Source organism: Plasmodium berghei (genome assembly GCF_900002375.2).
Source record: "Plasmodium berghei ANKA genome assembly, chromosome: 8".
Lineage (NCBI taxonomy): Eukaryota > Apicomplexa > Aconoidasida > Haemosporida > Plasmodiidae > Plasmodium > Plasmodium berghei.
The window spans coordinates 310,134-329,580 of NC_036166.2; the positions used below are offsets into that span (position 1 = coordinate 310,134).

A 19,447-nucleotide genomic window follows, 5' to 3' on the forward strand; every position below is an offset into this window, starting at 1 on the left:
CCACCATTTTTTGTTTTTTATGGAGAACATTAATTTTCATAAACATAATTCTATATCCTATATTTTCTCTTTTTTGAATAAATATGTGCTATATTTCGAATATAAAAAAATATTTAATTGCTTAATTATATATATATGCATATAGTATATGACACAGTTATTTGCGCTGCTCAGCTTCATACTTTAAATTATACTAAATATAAGCGCACTGTAACTCATATATTAAATAGAAAGTGTAACTGCTTATTTATGCCCCTTAATTTTTTTACGTTAAATTAGTTTAACGAAAAATTTAAATTTACAATTATTTGTTTGAAAAATGTAAAAAGAATTATAAAAAAATGTGGAAAAAATAAAAAAACATAAATTACTCAAATGTGAAGTTTATAATTCATCAATGTAAATAACAACATCGTCATCATAAATTTTGAATAATTTTTTTTTAAAGCGCAAATGGATGTATTCTTGCGAAACAAATTTTATCAAATCATATAGCATACTGTAATACAATTTAGTTATTTTATTTTCGCTACTTGTAGTAAAAAAAAAATAATAAATATGTTCATGCCATGCGCTTATAAATTATGAGTCATTTTTTTTCATTTTTTTGCTTAAGTTTCCACAACAAAATACGTTTGGATTGCATAGTTTTATGAGATATGGTAAACTATTACAATCAAACCACTGTTTACATAAAAGTTCTTGGGGCGGGGCAAACAGTGGGAAGATCATGTGTGATAGTAGAACTCGAAAACAGACGAATTATGTTTGATTGTGGTTCACATGTAGGATATAAAGATGAAAGAAAATATCCCAACTTTAATTTATTGGTTGGGAATAGTAATTTGGAAGGAGCACCCAAAATTGATGAAGAGAACAATTTGAATGTCGAAGTAAATATAAGTATAGTTAATAGTAACATAGCTGATAAAGAAAAATTAATAAATAACTTGAAAAAAATTAATGAAATGATTGATTGTGTAATAATAAGTCATTTTCATATGGATCATATAGGAGCTTTACCATTTTTCACAGAAATATTACAATATAAAGGGACGATAATTATGAGTTATCCAACAAAAGCTCTTAGTCCAGTTTTATTATTAGATGGTTGTAAAATTAGTGATATGAAATGGGAAAAAAAAAATTTAGAAAAGCAAATAAAAATGCTTAATGAAAAATCGGATGATTTATTAAACTATAATATTAATTGTTTAAAAAAAGATCCTTGGAATATTACTGAAGAAAATATATATAATTGCATAAATAAAGTAGTTGGCTTACAAGTTAATGAAACTTATGAATTAGGTGATATATCTATTACACCATATTATGCGGGGCATGTTTTAGGGGCTTGTATGTACAGATTAGAAGTAAACAATATTAGTGTTATATATACAGGTGACTATAATACTATACCTGACAAACACTTAGGTAGTACTAAAATCCCAGTCTTAACACCTGAAATATTTATATCTGAATCTACATATGCTTCTTATGTTAGACCAACTAGAAAATCATCTGAGCTAGAATTATGTAACCTAGTAAATGAATGTGTACATAAAGGTGGTAAAGTTTTAATTCCTGTATTTGCTATTGGTAGAGCCCAAGAATTATCTATATTATTAGAAGAATATTGGGAAAAAATGAAAATAAATTGCCCTATATATTTTGGATGTGGTTTAACAGAAAATGCAAATAAATATTATAAGATTTATTCTTCATGGATTAGTAATAATTGTGTATCGACGGAAGTAAAAAATTTATTTGATTTTTCAAACATTTCACAATTTTCAAATAATTATTTAAATGAAAATAGACCTATGGTTTTATTTGCTACACCGGGGATGTTGCATACAGGCTTAGCATTAAAAGCTTTTAAAGCATGGGCCAGTAATCCCAACAATTTAATAATTTTGCCTGGTTATTGTGTGCAAGGTACTATTGGGCATAAATTAATTATGGGAGAGAAAAAAATATTATTAGATGGAAGCACATATATATATGTTAATTGTAAAATAATTTATTTATCTTTTTCTGCGCATGCAGATTCTAATGGCATACAACAATTAATAAAGCATGTTATGCCAAAAAATGTTATATTTGTACATGGAGATAAAAATGGAATGGAAAAATTATCAAAACATATATCTAATCAATATCATATTAATTCTATATGCCCATATATGGGACAAAATTGCCAATTCAATTTTTGTAAATATAATATAAATTATGTTTATTTGGATAGAAACATATATAATAATATTATTCAAAAAGTTGAATTAAATAAGAAAAAAACATCAAAGGGCTTATATAAAAATGCTAGACAAATTAAAGGTGCTCAAGTTAATATTTTATCATCCAATGGAAATATAAAAATTCCCTTTATTGCTTACATATTATATCGTTCTATTAATGAAAAGCCATTATTTTTTTTTCTTTCTGAATCTCTTTTATTCAAATATTTGAAGAAAAAACATGTTCCAATGATTATTTGGCGTGAAGGCAAATACTTTGACTTTGATTATATGTTTGATACAAAAAAAAAAAAAAAAATGAACAAAATTAATGAAAAAAAAGAAAATATAAAAAATGTTACCGATATTATAATTGAACACTACAACGCAACAGAAGAAGGGAATAGTAACCAACAAAACGAAAACGATAATCCTAACGATATTGGTGATAATAATATTTTATTGAAAAACAAATCTATTATGTTTAATAATTATATACAATCTGATATTAACATTATCGAAAATGATAAAAATAGCGCTAACGATTTATCATCTTCAACTGAAGTACGAAAAAGAAAGTTTAATGAAATTAGAGAAGCAAATAGTTTGTCGGAAGAGCAGTATGAACATATTTCTATAAATTTTTCAAAAGTGTTAAAAATCGCAGAACATGAAGAAAAATACAATAATAATATAAATCAGGAAAATTTTGAAAATGAACACATAAAACAACCTATTAATAATATACTTTTAGCTGATAATAACAAAATTAAAAGCTCAAAAATGGATTGTTGTGATTCTAAAAGTTTTAGTATTCTTTCTAATGAAGATGAGAAGAATATTACAGGGGAGTTGAAAGGATGTTTAAAAAGTGAAACTAACATAAATTTTCGGAATAGTTTCTGTTTCAATATAGAAAATATTTATAATGATAGTGATAAAGGCAATATTAATGATAAGGAGAAAAAAAAACAGCATGTATATATAAAGGATAAAGAAAATATAAATTTGCCTCTAATAAATTTAAGATTTAAAGAAGAAATTAATATAGCTTATCATCGTTTTTACAATTTCGTTATTACATTTTTTCAAGAAATTGTAAAAACTGAAAATAAAAATAACATATGTTTTTTAGGGAAAAATATTATTGTTAAAAATGTTAAAATTCATCAAAATTGTTTTTTCTTTTTGTCCTTTCATTCATTAAGAGCAATTCATGATGGAAACAATTCCCTACTAATGCAATGGTCATATGTTGATGATGCCAAATCGTCAGTGGTTAGGAAATTTATAAATTGTGTTATAAAGTATGCTCAAGAAGAATAACAGGAACCCACTTAAAAAGGTTTCTAAATTTGTGAAAAAACATCAACAAATAAGCAGAAAATTCAAATGTGCAGACCGCACATGCTATCCATAATAAGAAAATTTGATGAAACTCCATATACTATTCAAAGCGGGTATGTACAAGCATGCAGATTTGTGTGCTTTAATGCTTTATACAAACGCCCATAATAATTTTTATGTTTCTCTATTCCCGTTAACTGATTTTTTTATGCTCATGTTGATGACCTATTTCAACTTTCATATTTTTAAGGCTTATACATTTCACCCAAACGGTACAATGTCTCATAAGCGTGGGCATATATTATTTTTCAAAATGTTTTAGTTAAAAAATATGCAAGCGTTGAATACGTATTATATACATATATATGTATTTATTTTTTCGTTATTTCGCTATTTACAATTTTTTGTTATTGTGATCAAGCTTATTAAAACTTGTGCCATAGGTACCCGTTTTAAAGCATACAAACTCTTAAAAAAAATAATACATAATGAAAAATTATATGTTATTATGGTAATGATGTGGTTACTATAATAAGATGGAAAAAACAAAATATATCGCAAATAAAAATTTAATGAAAATTAGGAATACGGTTTCAAAATAGAAAGAATTGACAATGATTTAATTATAGGAAAATGTAGGTCCGTTTTATCCCCTTGCAAATATGTAGATAACTGTTTAGTAATTGTCGATGATAGAGCTTCTAGCTTTGTTGATATATATAATAAGTGCATATAATACATTTCTTCCATTATTTTATGTTCATGTGTATTTTCATCCTCTATTATTTTGTCTCTGTTAAGGCGGCTATTCGATTCATCCCCAACATTTTTCTGATAAGTTTCCGAATCAATCAACATACTATTTCGAGCCATTTTATGCAACTTTCTAATATTTAATTTTAAAGACACTAATTTTATAACAGTTAAAGAACATACGAGTGATGATTCAAAAAAATCAAAATTTTCAACAAATTTATTATCTTTTGATAATATAACTTGCGGAGGATCTTCTTTTAAGAATTTCAACATTTCTATCCAGTGTAATAAATTATCATTTATATTTAAGCTTTGTATATTTTTAAATTGATTAATAAAATTATAACGTTTATTTAGTTGTTCCAATTTGTTAAACTTCCTTTTTAAATAGTTCCGATTTTCGTAGTAATTTATTAAAACATTTTTTTTTTTCATTGGAGTCTGTTCCTTTCTTTTAGAACCATCTTCATTGACTATTGTTGTATCATTTTCTCTTTTTGCAATCTCAGAGTTTACCGGGGTATTTTTTTCTAGTTCATCCTCTTCATCACTGCTAGATATATAAATACAGTAATTTTCTCTGTTTCCGATATTTTTATTAAAGGATGTAATATATTTTTTCAAATTTCCCTTAAGTTGTGATTCAAAAGTGATACCATTATTTTGTTCACTACCGTAACTATTTCGAATATTAATATTATTTTTTTCCTTCTTTCTATTTGTGGAATTGAAATTTTCATCTGTGTTGCAATTTTGTTTTTCTTCATTATTTTTTAAAGTGTGTGAATTTTGTTCTATTTGTTTTTCTCTGTCTCCAGTTTGTTCATAATTATGTAGTTCATCGTTTTTACATTCATTATTTATTATATTGTTATTATGAATTGATTCAGACTTTTCACTATTATATTCATAGGTATTATCTTCACCTTGACTTAAATAATTTTGGAGTTCCCTCTGATCATTACCTGCTACATTCTTGTGATTTTTAGAAATATCTGCACTATTTGATTTACTTAAATTATTGTTGTTCCAAAAAAAATTATCATATGAATAATTAAAGGTTTCAGAAAATGTGTTCATTATTGAATTTGTTATAGAGGTGGTAAAATCTTTAGCTATTATATTATTTTTGATTTCTCCACTGTCTTCATTTTTGTTATTATCATTTTGTTCATTTTTCATTTTTTGTGCATATATATAATTTTTTAAATCACCAAATAATACATACTCGGCTCGATGTTTGGTGCTTTTTGAGTTGTACTCCTTTATCATATTCATTACATCTTCACTTATGGGCATATTAATATTCCATAATTTTTTATGAAAGCATTTTCTACTATTTAGTAAAATTATATAAGCTCGATATATGCTGTTTATATTTTTTAGGCTTAATTTTATTTCACTAAAAAATATATTATACAATTCAGTATGGTCACAAATTTGAAACAATGAATTATTTCGAGCATGATTTTCTTCATATTTTTTCTCAGCCAAGTACTTATATATACTTATGAACAAATTTTTTCGATATGATATTTTTGTATCTATGCATATTATAAGGGGTATAAATATTTCAATGAATAATTTGTAATAATACATATTAATTTTTTGGGTTTTATTATTGCACGTATTTTCTGATTCACTATTGCCTATTTGTTTATTCATTTTATTTATCCTATCATGATCACTGTTACCAGTAGTGATGTATGTTCGTTTTTTTGTTATTTTTATCGTGTTATTTTTTTTAATTTTATTTGTTTTATCATTATTTATAAGTATTTTTTTTTCAGTCGCGCCGTTACCTTTATCAGTGTTATAAACAAATAAGTTTCCATTTTTTAAATTGGAACTTTGATATAATTCCCCAACTATTATATTGGATGGGTCTGTGTAATTGTACGCTCTTTTTACTATGCTCATTTTTTTCTTATTTCTTTTTTCTTTTTTTAAAAAATTTTCACATGGCGGATTATTTATAGTATCATCTATTTGTGTCTTATGATCAGTTATATGTTTTTTTTCGCCATAATATATCATATTCATATCCTTTATTTGCTCATCAACATTATGGTTGTGTTTTTGTACAAATGTGTCTGTATTCGTATTATTATTTATATTGATGGGAGTATCCCTTTTTTGGTCCTTTCTTTTTTTCATATTTTTCTTTTTTTTTTTAGCAGATTTATAATTTTCCTCAAAATCATGTTTTTCATCATCCGATACAAACATTTTATAATAAAAAAAATTTAAAGTAGGCTTTGCGTGATCAGAAAATTTAAATTTTATCAATTCTTTTAGAGCTAACCAAACGTTTAGAGAAACATTTTTTCTCTTATCCACTAAATGTATCATTAAATATGTTGCAATTTCATAAATGTGTTTTTTTTTTAAATTGCACATATAGTTATGATGAGATTTTAATTCAACAAAAGTCTTCTGTTCATTTTTTTTTCTGATTGCATTTTCCTTTTCGCGGTGCATTGTTTTAAAAACCTCACACAATATCTTGCATATATATATTTTTTCCATAGTTTCATTACTATTCAAATATATAAAAATAATATTCGGATTACATAAGGTATTTATAAAGGAAGCGCAGGCATTTGATGGCCAAAATTTGCTTTCATACTTGCACGCCTGTTTGAAAGCCTTTAAAGCATTTTTAATACAATTTTGATCGTTATTGAATAAATTAATAAATAAAGAGTTCAATATGTTTAAAGCATATTTTTCGTTTATATATAGAGAGAATATTTCCATGTTATTATTTTTTTGATAATTAATTACGTCTTTAAATATTATAAATAAGTTCTTAAATGATATGTGCAAATATTTCGTAACATAGCTGTTTTTATATTTACAGCTAATGTAATACAATACTGAAACCATTGGTTTTATTATTTTTAGATTTTTTGACAAGTAGCTAACTGTCGATGGGATTTCTGAAGTATTGACAGAAACAACATCTCTTCTATCCTTCAGTGCAAATACACACAAAGGAATCTGGGACAATATGATCAAGGAAATTATTATATAATTTATGTTATTACTTTTTATGAAAAAATTTAAAAAATTAAATGCTTTTGAACAATCATTATTATTTTTTAAAAAAATATATATATATTTTATTAATCCACTTTCAAATGAATGTTTATAATATAATAATTTTTCGAGATTATTATTTTTGTAATAATTTAATATTTTTTTCTTTTTATTTAATTTTAATATTTCTTTTATTATATTTAAACAATTCAAACTATTATTTACACTTATACTACAAGTATAATTTTTGTATATCTTTTTATTGTACTCTTCTTTCGATATTTTTTTCATATTTGTAAATCTAAATTCGCCATTTCGTTTTATAAAAAAATGAGAACTAGTTAGCTTCTCTTCAAAAATTGGGGCTTTTGGACATTCACTATTTTGAATACCTATTTCTATTCGTTCTATATCATTATTATTGTCACCCTCACTATATTTTGAAGATATCTTTCCTTCAATTTTGTTCATATAATCAATATTCTCATTATTTCCTTCTCGTGCATCTTTATCATCATTTGTTTCACTTCCAATAGCATTATAATAATTTTTTTCATTTTCGTAAACATTTTGTTTTCCGAATGTTTCATTATTAATATTATTATTATCATCGTCTTTGTTATCCTTTTCAACACTAGAAGGCACCATTTTTATGTAATTGCCCAAGACATTCGTTTTGTCTAGACTGAAATTTTCAAATACTGATTTTATATTCAAATTATTATAAATTATACTACCATTTCTATTGAAATTACTATTATATTTGTTATTTCCTACTCGTTCGCTTTTATCAATTTCTTGACTAGTGTTTATGTGAGATAGCTGTTTAACACCGAGAACATAAAAGACTATTAAAAATAATTCAACATAATATTTCTGTGAATATTTTTTTATAAATTTATTTCTAAATTTAAGTATATGAAATAGTAGAGACAATATATTGCTTAGATTATTATTCAGCTTAAGTATATTCAAATTATTCAAAATATAAAATAAATAATCTAAGGTTTTATATAATAATATTTCATTATTGCATATCATATATATAAAATATATATGTTCATAATTATATTTCGATTGTAATGTGCATAATTTATTTATCATAACATAAAAATGTTTTCTGCACATTAATAAAATTATATATAAATATTTTTCTAAAATATTTTTTTTTTCCTCTTTCTTTTTTATTTCCAAACATATATTTCTATATATCTCTAACGTCTCATTTAATTCTTTTTTTTCACTAGCATGATCCTTCGAGTTATTGGAATTGTTGTCATTCTTATTCTGATCATTTTCATTTATATTTTTTCTATCGTTCTTTATTGCTGTTATATCCTTGCTCACATTTATTAACACATTTGCCTTAGTATAATAATACAACTCACTGAATATTCTATTCATAACAGTTTCAATACTATTTTTGTCAATTTTCTTATTAGATATATTATACATGAGCAAATTTATTCCGTAAATTGATACGTTTTTATTTTTATTATGAATACAACTGAAAAGGGAATTTATATATGATTTCTTCTCTTTTTCTGTAAAATATTCATTTATTACATAGTTAATTATGTTAGGAAGTTTTTTGTAATTTTTAATTATGTCTATTTCGTTCCTTTTATTATGCACAAATATTTTTCTTAATTTATTGGTAATATTTGTTTGGTATTTCTCGTTATATATTTCTTTCATTTTCTTTTCGATAGACTTACAAAAATCGTTGTGAAATTCAATGTTATATAAATTGTTTATTTTTTTGTAATAATATTTTTTATTTTTACATAATTTCAATAATTTATCAGACATAGTATTCAAATTTTTATTAGATTGTTCACACATAACACGGTTTTTAATAAGTTTTTCATTATAGTAAATATGTTTAGAGTCTTCGTTAATTTTGTTGTCATTTTCGAAGCTGTTTTCATTTATATTTTCGATGTTTAACATTTTTGAACCTTTTATTGCTTGTTCATAATTATAGTTTCCATCTTTGTCGTAATTTGCATTGTCATCCAAATAGTTTTTATTTTTATTATTGATCCTTTCGAGGGGTATACTTAATTTTGTTTTTGTTTTGCTTTTTATCATTTTACTCTTGATATAGGTTTTCTTTTTTTCCATGCTAGTGAATTTCTTTCCTTTTCTTCTGCTATTAGCCATATCTAATTTATGTAACATATTTATAATGATATCCAATGGGTTTAAAAAAAAATAAATAAAATGATTTTTATTCACAATTTTAAACCCTTTTAATTTTCCTATCAATATACAAATAGAATAAATACTAAAATATCGAATTATCTGTTCTTTATCTTTTATATACGGGATTAACAAACCCAAACATTCACATAAATATATTTTTTGGTTATTTCTTCCATTTGGTTGCCCATATTTATACTTTTTCTTTTCATATTTTTTCAAATTAATATTTTCTAACTTATCCAAGTTTGTTTTCTCATCTTTGCGAAAGTTATTATTAATGATATCTAATATTTTATCCTGTTTTACAACTTCAGGAATTGTGTTAAAAATATCACCTTCACAACTATCTAATGTATCTTTATCTTTTGTAGTTTCATTTAATTTATCTTTTTCATGTTTTTTATTATTATCTTCACTTATGGGATTGTAATGGCTCTGACTACTTTTATCATCATCTGATGGATTTGTTCTTATATTTTCTGGCTGTGTTTCTAAAAATATTTCTTCCCTTTTTTCATCTGAATTATTTAAATCGATTAAATTATCATACGGTATTATATTGTTATTATTATTAGAAAAAACTAAGTTAATATATTTTTCAAAATTAGACGAATTATAAGATAGTATACTTTTAATTCCTTCCGTATTTTTATTATTATTGTCATTACTAACCTCATTATTATATTTTTCTTTTTTTTCTTCATCTCTTAATAAATAACTGTCTTCTCTATATTCTTTAGTATCTGAATCATCCAACATAATTTCCTCACTTTTATATCCATTGGATTTTTTTTCCACTTTTATTTTATGATTTGCTACAGGTTCAGTTTTCCATTTTTGAGATAAAAATGGGGAATTTATCACAATTTCTGTTATTATTCTGAACACTACAAACTTAACTTCATCAATATTTGTCGATATGTATGTATTGTGCATATATTTTATTAGTTTAATTATAAAGGGAAAATAGTTCATATTTGAAACAGCTTTAACAAGAATGCAAATAATGTAATTTAAACACAGCAAAGATACTTTTTCATATTTACTAAAATTATAAAATATTTTATTATTTTTTCCAATCCATTTTTCTTTTTCCAATTTTCGCACTCGATTATTTATTAGTATCTTTTCTTTCTGTTTATTCCATTTTATATATTCATTATTATATACTATTATCGAACTATTTGAATTTCTATTTCCCCCTTTGAATATATCTTTCGAACAATTCATATTATTCTTCACAATTCGTTTTGAAAAAGGATAACTCATTTGTTCATTTATATTATTTATTTTATGTTCATCCTTTACTTCATTTATAAATGAATCTATAAGTACATCTGATGTCTTTTTTTCGATTTGCTCAGTATCCTTTGAATGATTCGTGTTATTTGAACTATTCATATAAGGTTTCTTAGTATAGTTATTATCATTACTTATTGTTCTTTTTCTATTTTTGTTTATATTTTCATAAATTTCTTCACCATATACAGAATTTGGTATGCTTTCAAAGTTTTTTGAGCGAACATTTTTTTTCACAATGCTATATGCGCCATCAATAAAACTGATCGTATTCTTATCACTCTTTTTTTTACGTTTTGTTTCATCCCATTTTTTGAATCTTTTTTTATCTATTTGATTGCTGATTTCTTTATTCTTTATTTTATCAGTGTCAATTTGTTTGCCATAATTATTTGCTTTACCCTCATTAGCTGTCTGTTTATCTTCCTTACTTTTACTTTCCATCAGTTTTTTGTGAATTTTATCTTTTTGATCCAATACAAGTTTTAAAAATAAATTTACAAGTACATCAAAAATTATGAGTATTGTTTGCATGTTTAGAGGATACTGTTTTATATACAAACAGTAATAAATCGTTTTCAGAGAGATTAAAAGAATTTCATACGAATCATTGCTTATGTTTCGATCAAATAATTTGTTGTCACTAGGTACTCCATCTTGTTTATTTGTTTGTAAAGGTGGTGTAGAATCGAATGATTCTTGTTCTATTTTTTTATTCACTTTATCGATTTCTCTAATATAAAAAGAATCATTCTTTTTCTCATTTAGATCTTTTTCATTTTTGGCCATTTGACTTCCACTTATATTATTTTTAATAATTTCTTCTCTAAAATAGTATTCACTTTTATCTGAATATTCAAAAATATTTCCACTATTATTCTTATTATTATCATTGCTGCTTTTAAAAAATACGACGAATTTATCCACATTATAAATGCTTATATCTCCAGATATTGGAATGGGATTGTTAGAAATATTTGATATACAACATAATGAAGAATATATTATAATAAATTTATATAAGTAAAGACACGAATAAAATTTATCACTATTTATGCTATTATTTTTTATATAATTTTCACATATATCATCAACTATGCATTCCTTATTTTTTGTATCCAAAAATGAAATACAATTATACTTATCCTCTTTTCTATTCACTTTTTGAGAGAAATCAGAAAACTCTTTTTTTTTTTCCTTTCCCAAATCTGATATGCTTCCATTTTCTTCTTCCCATTCGAGGCTATTATCCTCCTGGCTATTATAGTTTTCCTTGAAATTGTTGGTATATTTAATTTTTTTCAATTGTTTGGCTATTTTTTTCAATGATTTTATCAATGTCTTTTGCAAACATGGCTCCTTTTCTTGATAAAGAGCAATTATAATTGGATCCACTAAAAGTTCGAATATAAAAAAAGAGTAATTTTCATTACAAGCGTATTTTTGGATAACATCCTTGAAATTTAATTTGGTAAAATCGTTCAAATAAGTGGCATTTTGTTCTTTGTTAAGAAATGCAAATAACTCATTTTTATTTTTTATATGTTGATTAATTTCGTCTTTAAACATTTTCTCTGCATATTTTTGTCTATTTTGAATTATGTCCTTTTCAATTGCACCATAATTTATTTGGGATTGGTCCTTTTTATTGAAAAAAATATTTTTGAAATAGCAACTATATTTTGAGATGTTATTATATACACATTTGACATAAATAGCAAATATTTCATTATTCACATAAATTTGATTCATTTTATATAAATCTTCAAATTTTATAGTTTTTGTTATTTTTTCAAGGCACACTCCCATACTTAAAATTAATGTATTACGCATATTTTCAGAATGTATAACATTTGCCGATTTTCCAAATAAGGAAAATGCACTACCTTTTTTATTAGCAATATCTGAATAGTATATATTATTTAATAAATATAACATCCATACAACATTTTTTTTGTTCACTATACTTTCAACATAATATGACACCATCTCTTGTTTGAATATATTTCCTATAGAATAATTTATATCTGTTTGAAGAATATATATTCCTAATTTACTTTCTAATAAGTCTACTAATTTTTGTATTACCTGATTTTTTTTATCTAACGCATTTTTAAGCTTATAAAGCAAACTGGGGTCGCTTTTGCCAACATTATTCATCTGTTTTTTATGTTTCTCTTCTATAAAATAATCAAAAGCATTCTTAATATTACTGTTGTAAACCTTTATATATTTGTAAATAAAGTTTAGAACACTTTCAATATTTTTTTGTTTAGATATGTCACTATTATATGTATTTGATAAAAGCATAAAATTATTAAAATCAATTTGGTTATCACTATATTTTTTTAAATGCATACTATTAATATCCTTTCTTATTAAATGTATAGACTCAATACAATTTTTGGTATGTAAAGTTGTGCATTTTTCTTTATACAAATTAAAAATATGTGTTTTATAAATATAAGAAAAATTATAATACAATGATAAAAGAAAATTTTCATTTTCATTTATTGAGACATCTGGATTTAGTTTGAAAAAAATTGTTATCAATATGTTTGTATAATTTTTTGGCAAATATTTTGAAATTATACATAGCATATTTAATGTGGTAATATAAAACAAGGTATTATTTTCAAACTCTAAATTATTCTGAACTATTTTTAACTGTTCTATTAATATGCAAAAAAATGTTATTACATACGTTTGAGGATTAAAAATACTATTTATTTCTAGTTTTACATAATTATTAAAAAACTTACTACTTAGTTTTATAATCTTGTGTATATTTTTATTTATATACTCAAAATTTTCGAACAAAGTTATGTTAATATTTTCCTTTACTTCCGCATTAACATTCATCAAATTTGACGCATTCATATTTGAGACATTATTATTGTAATCAATATCATATCTTTGTATAAGGTTTTCAATCTGTTTCACATCTAAATTAAAATATGTGGATATTATTCTGTTTATTTTTCTGTTTGTGCTTTTTTTAACATATTTTAAAGAATACGATTTCAGGTATGTATTTAAAAGTTTCTTACTTATAATCTTTGCTATTTTTATATAGCATAATTTTATCAACATTTTATAGTACTTCCTTTTTTTCTCTGTCTTTTGAATGGTATTATTATATCCACTTCTATTTATGTCCTTCGATATATTTCTGTTGTATTTTTCTTCAGAAAATATACTATCGAATTTCCTGATATTGTCTTTGTCTTTTATTTTGAAACACCACTTCAAAATATTTAGCATTAAATCAAAATAGGTAAGTGATTGAACATTCTTAATACTTGTATTTTGTGTAAAAATTCTTAAAATCGAAATTAATTGTAAACTTAAGAACGATATAACATAATTTTCGTGATAGCAATACATAAATAGAATTGACATAATTTGGCTCATATTTGGTAAAATTAAAAAATTAAAATGAAAATTTGAATGGATCCTTAAATTTTGTACACTCATATAATTATATAACGATATGCATATAATATTTAAACATTTTAAAAGTATAATTACTATTTTATAATTTATTTTTATATTCATTAAATATTCAAATAATAATGGATATAAAACCCGTGCTGAATATATAGAAAAGTTATACTGAAAGGCCTCTGAAATTAGTCTTTTTATATAAGTTACTGATGGGTGCATATAAATAAAAAAGTGATCATACATATCATAAAACATTTGATTATGTACGATGATATTTATTTTTGTTAGACAATTATTATCAACAGTATTATCATTTCTATAAAATTGGTTACTAGTGTTGTTACTTTCATTTTGAGTTATGTATATTATATCACCCTTATCAACTGAGTACCCATAGTTTCTATTCTTCATTCTAGAACATTCTTCTTCGTTTAACAATATATTTATAAAGAGCTGAAATATATTGATTATATATTTGTTTGGTATAACAGCCCATGTGTTTATTTCGTTTACACTGCTTTCTTCTTTATTATCTTTGCTTTTCTCAATATGCTCGGTATTTTCATCCATGTTATCTTTCTTTTGTTTATAAAATTCATTGTAAATATGGTTTTCATTATTTTTTGTGTTTCCCTCAAAATTTATATTATTCAAGGTACATTTTTCACTGCTTGAAATGACATTTTGCTTGATTTGGAAAACGGATTTTGATTTTATTTGGTCAATGATTAGATTTTGTGTTTTCTTATTTTTAATACGCATAACAGTTAAGGGACTATAAATATTTGGGAGCAAACCAAATATCACATTAGGGTTATATGAATAATAATTGAAATATTCATTATATGACAAAAGTAAGCTAATTTCAAGCACCAAATATATAATGTTTAAATCTTTATTAAACCTTTCACATACTGTGGAAATTATTTGAATAATAATTTCTATATTTGCATTAATATTTTGTATATCACTTATGAAGCTATTTAAATTTGTAAAACATTTTGTATATTCCTTGTGATAACAACCATTAGATTTCCAATCATCTTGATCCCCATTATATACATCGTATTCCTTTTTTATATTCTGATTCGAAATATAACTTATATTATGATTGCTCAAATCGCTTGATATCAATACGATGTATTGTTTCAATACAAGTAAGGAAGCTATTATATCTATTTTATTGTCCAATTTTAATTTTTCATTCAAAAAATTAAAGACATAATTATTCGTATAAATACACGATATAAAGATATTAAAAATTTCAACAATTTCTATATATGTCCACTTATATAAATTCGATGCTATTTTTTTAATAATATCACCTGAATTGTTAATAGAACAATTCTGATTAATTAATATATATAAAAAATAATAATTTAGTGTTAATATTTGATTAGTAAACATTACTATATGCTCTATTTTTGATAAAGAATGTTGTAAAATTATTCTAAAGCTTTTTATTATATTAAAATTGGGTAACTCTTTCAATGCTTTATAATTTATATGTATTTTTGAATCATTATTATATATACTCGAAATATCATGTATTAATATATTATTAATAGTAGCGTTGAAAAATGAAAAGAAATAAAATATAAATATTTCTAAGACATTTTTTATAGAATCATCATTATTTATATATAAACATAATTTTGATATAATATAAAGTATTCTTGTATAATTTTCATGATTATATTTTATATCCAAAATTATATTTAAATATTTATTTAATATTTGTATGCATACATCATGTATATCTTCCCTTCCTGTTTTTATTATTTCACTATATTTACTCGGAGAAATTGATGATTCATTCCTTTTAATCCCTCTCACGATTTTACTATTTTGTATTGCATCACAATTTTCATGTCTATTTTTTTTTTCATATGAATTTTCCTTTTCATCACTCCTCAATCCGCTAAATTTATTTAATCCATTGTTCAATTCATTTAGTGATTCACTGTTTATACTAAAATGTTTATCCAAATTTTCACTATTGTTTTGGCATATCAACTTATTATTTTCTTTGGAATATGCTAAAATATTATTCTCGTTTTCTGACCCTTTTGAGAAAGCGCGTTCATTTATTTTGGTTGTTTTTTTTGTTTTACTTTCTTCTTTTTCTGTTTCAATACCAATTGAATTCACAATACATTCTCCATTATTTTTAACAACCATGTCTTCATCACTAACCTTATTGCTAATCATTTTGTTCATACTATTATCTTTATTTTTCATATTCCCTTGATATAATTGATTGTAATTTAAATTATCGTTAAAAACATAACTATTACTAACTTGCTTACATACCTTTGAATTCACAGAAGAATTTCTTGTATATGTTGTACAAGTATCTTCACTTGTATTTTCAAGTGACAAATGTATTACATTATTTTCAATATATACATTTGCATTATTTTTATTTGGGAATATTATAAAATTCTGATTTTTATATTTTTCGTCCATATTAATTATATTATATAAAATGGAAGGAAAATGAAGATTGTAAAATATTTTTAAAAATATTTTATGCATCATATCTATATGTTTTTTATTGTTGTTACTATTATTGCTGATATTATTAGTAGTATTATCACTATTGTTGTGGATTAAATGTGCTATAATTTTAAATATATCAATAAGAACATTTTTAGAAAGGTGAGGTACTTGCATAAATATGTCTATATATAAATCTAGATATATATATACATTGGAATTAATTCTACAATTATTATTATTATTTTTTTTTGGTGTGTTACTAAGGCTATTGTTATTACCATTGTCGTTATCTTTACAATCTTCATTAGTTTCACTTTTATTTTCCAAAATATAGTAATTAATTTTTTCGATTAATTTTTTTTTTAAATAATAATCTTCTTTCATTATGCATAGAATTAATAACTTGGTCATTATGGCATGCCTTTCGTCATTCTTTTTTATAAATATCATTTCATTAAGTATAAAATTAATTATATTTTTAATAATTTTATTTATTTCGGAGTTTTTTATATTATGTTTATTGTATATATTGTCGGTACAACACATAACTAGCTTATCACTAGCTGATTTTTTTTTATTAACTAAAAGTATTTTATATATTTCCTTTTTTACACATTTCAAAAAGGATATTTTATTATGTGTAAAAAGGTTCAAACTATTTGTATTGCCACAAAAGTTTAACGAGCCTATATTACGGATATTTCGAACGCTATAATTGCTACTATTTTCATTAATCATTTTGTCTTTCAATTCCATAGGTTCATAATTATTATCATGGTCATTATTATTGTCCCCAAACTCATTGTTGTATATAAAACAATACTCGTCTCCATCAAAAAATGTGTATTTTATAATGTTATTAAATATATTTATATCTATAATATAATCGTTAATATTATTCTCCATGGACATTATTCCCTGTTTGTTGCTTTCATTTTTGCTTATTTTTACATTTTCATTTTTCTTTTCATTATCTTTTTTATCTTCATTTTTTTTACCATCTTTGCCCTTTTTTTCATTCTCAAAATATTCATCAAATATATTGCTAAAGCTATTATAGACACTATAATAGATAATATCGTATATTAAGTATAGCAAATATTTCTGATTTTCATGACTAACTTTTTGGATTTGTAAAAATGAAAATACATAATTTAAAATTTCACATTCGTGATGAGTAATATAAGTCTTAAGAGTGTTCACAACTTCTTTGTTCAATTTTTTGTCTTGATCTAAGCAATTTAGCAAAATAAAAATTATTTCTTCCAGTTCGAAAATTTTTATATTTCCTCTTTTTCTCATTTTGTTTTTTCATAAATGACGTAGATAATGTTTAAGGATATGTATGGACACATATATATATTATTTTATTTATGTATATACTTCGGTCTCATTTTTTCCCATATATACATGCGCACATTATTAAAGCCTTGAATTTTACATACAATATGAAAATCACGTAGCATTTGGCAAAAGAAATTAAAATAACAAAAAAATGCTATAACTCATATGAAACTCACACAATTTCATATTTTTGTTTGCAAACGGTAGACATCCATTCGAGTGTAAGCATATACATACATATATATATATATATATATACTACAAAAAGAAGAGACACGTTTTATGACGTTTTGATATCCTCATTTCTATATTCATCAATTTACAATAGGGCGAATTCTGCTGAAACCCAAGAAATAAATATACATAAAGGTTGATATATATATATATATATATATGAATAATATACGTGCATTTATGTGTACGTGTAAAATTAAAAAAACTTAAAAAAATAAGAAACCAATATAGCTAGTGAATAATATAAATTGTTGTGAGAAAAAATATAATAAATATACGCAAACTGAGCTTACAGCTTATATGTTAAACATTTAAATTTGTATATAACTAAAATGAGTGGAACATTACTATGTTTTATTATATTTCACAATTTTCTTTAATTTCATCAACTCTTAAAGATAAAATTACAAATAACAACAGCATGCATATAATTATTTTTATTATGTGTATATGCATTAATACATTATATATAAGTAAAAATGTATAAATAGAACAAAAAAAAAGTGTATGCTAAATTGTCCTTATAAATTTTTAATACAAAATATTATTCATTCAAATTTTTGTACGAAAATTCAGTATATTTTTTTCGTTAATACGAGCATATATTATACATACACATGTGTTTTTTGTAGTACTTTAAAATTAGCAAAATAAACAAAATTTTAAATATATATTTATATATTTTGTTCATATATTATTCATCCCCATTTTTCTTGCAATTTTTTATGGGGAAAATTTGTTTTCATTATCTTCTTATTGTACAAAAAAATGATAAAACATATTTTTATGTGATAAAATTATATTCATTAAAATTTGGAAAAATATTTTAAATTTTCAACATTGTGTTAAAAGTGTACTGCATATGTATATATATGAACATGCACATAAATGAGTGGCATATTAAAATTATTATTTAAAATTTTTTTAGAAATGTAAATAAAATAAGTGAAAAAAATAAAATATATTTAAGAGTTTATTGAAGAAAAATGTGAATAGAACAAACATGAATATTAAACCTTTTCACCCCTCTT

The 19,447-nt window shown here is 23.3% G+C and overlaps 2 protein-coding genes across 2 annotated transcripts; one reads left to right on the forward strand and one right to left on the reverse strand.

Annotated features, from left to right (window-relative positions):
* Nucleotides 1-659: 659 nt before the first annotated feature.
* PBANKA_0806600 (cleavage and polyadenylation specificity factor, putative) lies at nt 660-3,563 on the forward strand (the record flags this gene model as incomplete). Its single annotated transcript, XM_034564217.1, has 1 exon — nt 660-3,563. One exon carries the CDS (start codon nt 660-662, stop codon nt 3,561-3,563), a length of 2,904 nt encoding a protein of 967 aa, XP_034421036.1.
* A 600-nt stretch (nt 3,564-4,163) lies between these two features.
* PBANKA_0806700 (conserved Plasmodium protein, unknown function) lies at nt 4,164-18,140 on the reverse strand (the record flags this gene model as incomplete). The annotated part of the gene is made up of 1 exon (XM_034564218.1): nt 4,164-18,140. The coding sequence occupies one exon, from the start codon at nt 18,138-18,140 to the stop codon at nt 4,164-4,166; it is 13,977 nt and encodes a 4,658-aa protein (XP_034421037.1).
* Nucleotides 18,141-19,447: the final 1,307 nt, after the last annotated feature.